At 39.5% G+C, this 2,933-nt stretch overlaps 1 protein-coding gene across 2 annotated transcripts; it reads left to right on the top strand.

The window, feature by feature from the left end:
• The first annotated feature begins 809 nt into the window (after nt 1-809).
• Nucleotides 810-2,933, top strand: LOC104429911 (extra-large guanine nucleotide-binding protein 1-like). 2 transcript variants are annotated; one of them, XM_039302026.1, is made up of 5 exons: nt 810-1,189; nt 1,413-1,655; nt 2,022-2,130; nt 2,403-2,458; nt 2,618-2,933. In XM_039302026.1, the coding sequence occupies exons 1-5, from the start codon at nt 1,165-1,167 to the stop codon at nt 2,650-2,652; spliced, it is 468 nt and encodes a 155-aa protein (XP_039157960.1). In that variant the 5' UTR covers nt 810-1,164; the 3' UTR covers nt 2,653-2,933. The 2 variants fall into 2 exon arrangements, 1 of the variants encoding a protein (XP_039157960.1); XR_005546592.1 differs by having other exon boundaries at nt 810-1,655; nt 1,964-2,130.

Here is a 2,933-nt window from a genome sequence, read left to right as displayed (position 1 = left end):
TAAGGAACGCTTCTTTTAAAATCGAATTGGGGCAAATGATTCTTGTGAATAGGGAGAATAAGGAACGCTTCTTTCAAAATCGAATTGGGGCAAATGATTCTTGTGAGTAGGGAGAATAAGGAACGCTTCTTACATTTTAGTTTCTGAAATGAATGAAGAATACAGGCGTGATATGGATGTACATGTTGCTATACGTTTGGCCTCTAATAGTTCCAGCAACTAATAGCTGCTTGATATGCAGTTCATCCTATGATAATCAACTGAATGCTAGTTCATGAATTTTTGCAGTCAGCTGGAATTCCAGGCGAACGAAAACCTCATTGTTGGGCAAGTGCAGATGGATCCTCTCAGGAAGAGGGGCAGAAGAATGCTAAAGGCCGCATAGGGCAGAAGGTAAGTCGTTGGTGATGATGAGGACTTTCTGCTATAGAGATTCTCTATCTTCTTTTATTTATTGAACTTCTGGCGATGCTTGGTGTTTTCATCTACAGACAAGACAAGGTTAGTCCGTTCAGTCTTGTCTTCGCCAATTCCTCCGGATAATGTGAAGTCTGGTGAGAAACGACCAGAGACAGCCTTGGCCAGAATGATCTTCATCACAAACTGCTTCTGGTTGGTTTTGATGAATCCGGCGCAAGCACTATATTCAAGCAGGTTACATTAGTTAGAACAGTTCTAAGCTTAAATTAATCTTAGACAAGCAGTGATTCCGATTCCTGCTCCATTATGTGCTTTCTAGGTGGACCCAATGGCTTTTTAAATCTTGATGTCAAGCGAAGCAGTGTTAAGTTCAAATACATAATGCTGTCTATGTAACTTTTAGTCCATTATGCACTCATTTCAGGCCAAGATTCTGTATGGTTTCCCCTTTTCTGAAGATGAACGTCAAAAAATGAAGTTAATGATCCAGAGCAATCTATACTGCTATCTGCGCATACTGCTCGAAGGACGTGAGAGATTTGAAGAGGAAACTTTGAGGTGAAAGGGGAAAAGCCTGTTATTTGACCAACCCAGTTCTTCGGGTATATTGTGAAGAAAGCTGCCTTCGCCTCTTCATATATTCCTCTGCGATGATGGAAATAGTCATGGTTAGATCTTGGCACATTGCTTGTAGGATGCAAACGGTTTGAAAGAAAAAGGTCAGGGGAGAAGGGAAAAAGACCGATGATTAATAGATGTCACTCTTCAGGTATTACATTAGGAAAGGCGGCATCTTTTGAACCTCTCTCTTAACTGCATTACTTCCTCTGGAGTTCGAACAGTTACTCCGGGTTCTTTTACAGCATGGAGCGATGGGATGTGAGGCATTTGGAAAGTTAGGCGCTCTAAAATGTCATAGCAGAAATTAATCTACTAATTTTCATATGTATATTCATCTGGATCTGCTGGACTAATTACTAATCAATTCACAGCGAATATGTATCCAAAGGAAACTATTTTGACCTCTTCCATGGGCTCAAGGCTGAAACAATTCTCAGATTGGCTTCTCAAGGTAATAGCATCTGCTAATCTAGAAGCCCTAGTTCTCTCTGCCAGTCATGAATACTCTCCTTTTATCGAGGAACTGTGGAAGAATGAAGCCATTCAAGTCACGTACAACCGAAGGAACAACTTAGAAAAGCTCCCTAGAGTGGCTACATTTTTTTCTGGAGCGGGTGAGATCGCACATCTTCATCTCTGTTCTGATTATTTTGCAGTTTCTAGACTTAAATCGCATCCTTTTCCTGTCCTTGTACATTTCTTAATTTGTGGGTTTACCATCTTTTGCATGTTTCACTCCAGAGTCGATAATAAATCATGATTTCACCTACGTTGCAAAAGATGTTAATTTTTTTTAGATAACTATCACAAAAGGGCACTTTCTCAATGGCCGAGACGTGTTTAATTCCAGCTTTATATTTGGCGCTAATATAATCACAAATTTGACTGCTCTGTCTCGCCAACTGAGACTCTTTCTTATCAGGCTGTTGAGATTTTAAAAGAAGAGTATGAGGTCTCTGATACGGATATTCTGTACGCAGAGGGAATCACCTCTTCTAATGGTCTTGCAAGCATGGAATTTTCATTTCCCACGTCAGCAAAAGCTGATGGATACATAGACTCCATTGATCAGCATTGCAGCATGATGAGGTTTAGTGAAATTTAATAAATCAGCTATTTTTCATCCCAAATTTGATCGATGAAGTGCTAGGACTAGCTGGTATGGCAATCGATGAGCTACCAAATGAGCCTGCAGTTTAACTAGTTTACTACCTGAGATGACAGCCAAAACTTTAGTAGCTTAAAACAATAATTTCGTGTTCTCTTAATATACCCCAAAGAACAGTTATCGGACAAATTGGATGATTTAAGTGTTATTTTGGTGTTCTGGAAGTTATTGTTTCTTCATTGTTGCTCCTCAGGCAAACGTCACACCAAAATGCACTTGATAGAAAATCACCATCAACTACTATTTCTCGTAAGTTCATCAAACTCTAAAAGTATGGTCAACCAGGCTGATGTATGATATTTTTGCAAATTAAGTAAGCAATTTTCTTGACTGGGCAGGATCATGCTGGCCAGAGTTTGCAGAATTTCGGTAAACTATATTTGATATAGGTTTTGCTTGAATCCGTAGGTACCAACTCATCAGGGTGCATCCTAGAAGCCTAGGGGAAAACTGCAAGTGGTTGGAGATGTTTGAAGATGTTAATATCGTCTTGTTCTGCATCTCATTGACAGACCATGACGAGTTCTATGAGGACAATAAAGGATTACTGATGAACAAGATGATTGCAAGCAAAGAGCTTTTGAAAGTGTCGTCACTCATCCGACCTTATATAAAAAGGACTTCCTTCTGATTATGAACAAGTTCAATCTGCTCAAAGAAAAGATTGAACAATCTCCTTTAACTCGATGTGAATGGTTTTGTGATTTCCATCCAGTGATCAGCT

This window comes from Eucalyptus grandis, chromosome 9 (genome assembly GCF_016545825.1).
Source record: "Eucalyptus grandis isolate ANBG69807.140 chromosome 9, ASM1654582v1, whole genome shotgun sequence".
In the NCBI taxonomy this organism is placed as follows: Eukaryota; Viridiplantae; Streptophyta; class Magnoliopsida; order Myrtales; family Myrtaceae; genus Eucalyptus; species Eucalyptus grandis.
The sequence above is the reverse complement of the archived record's forward strand: the minus strand, read 5'-3'. Positions and strand labels throughout refer to the sequence as shown.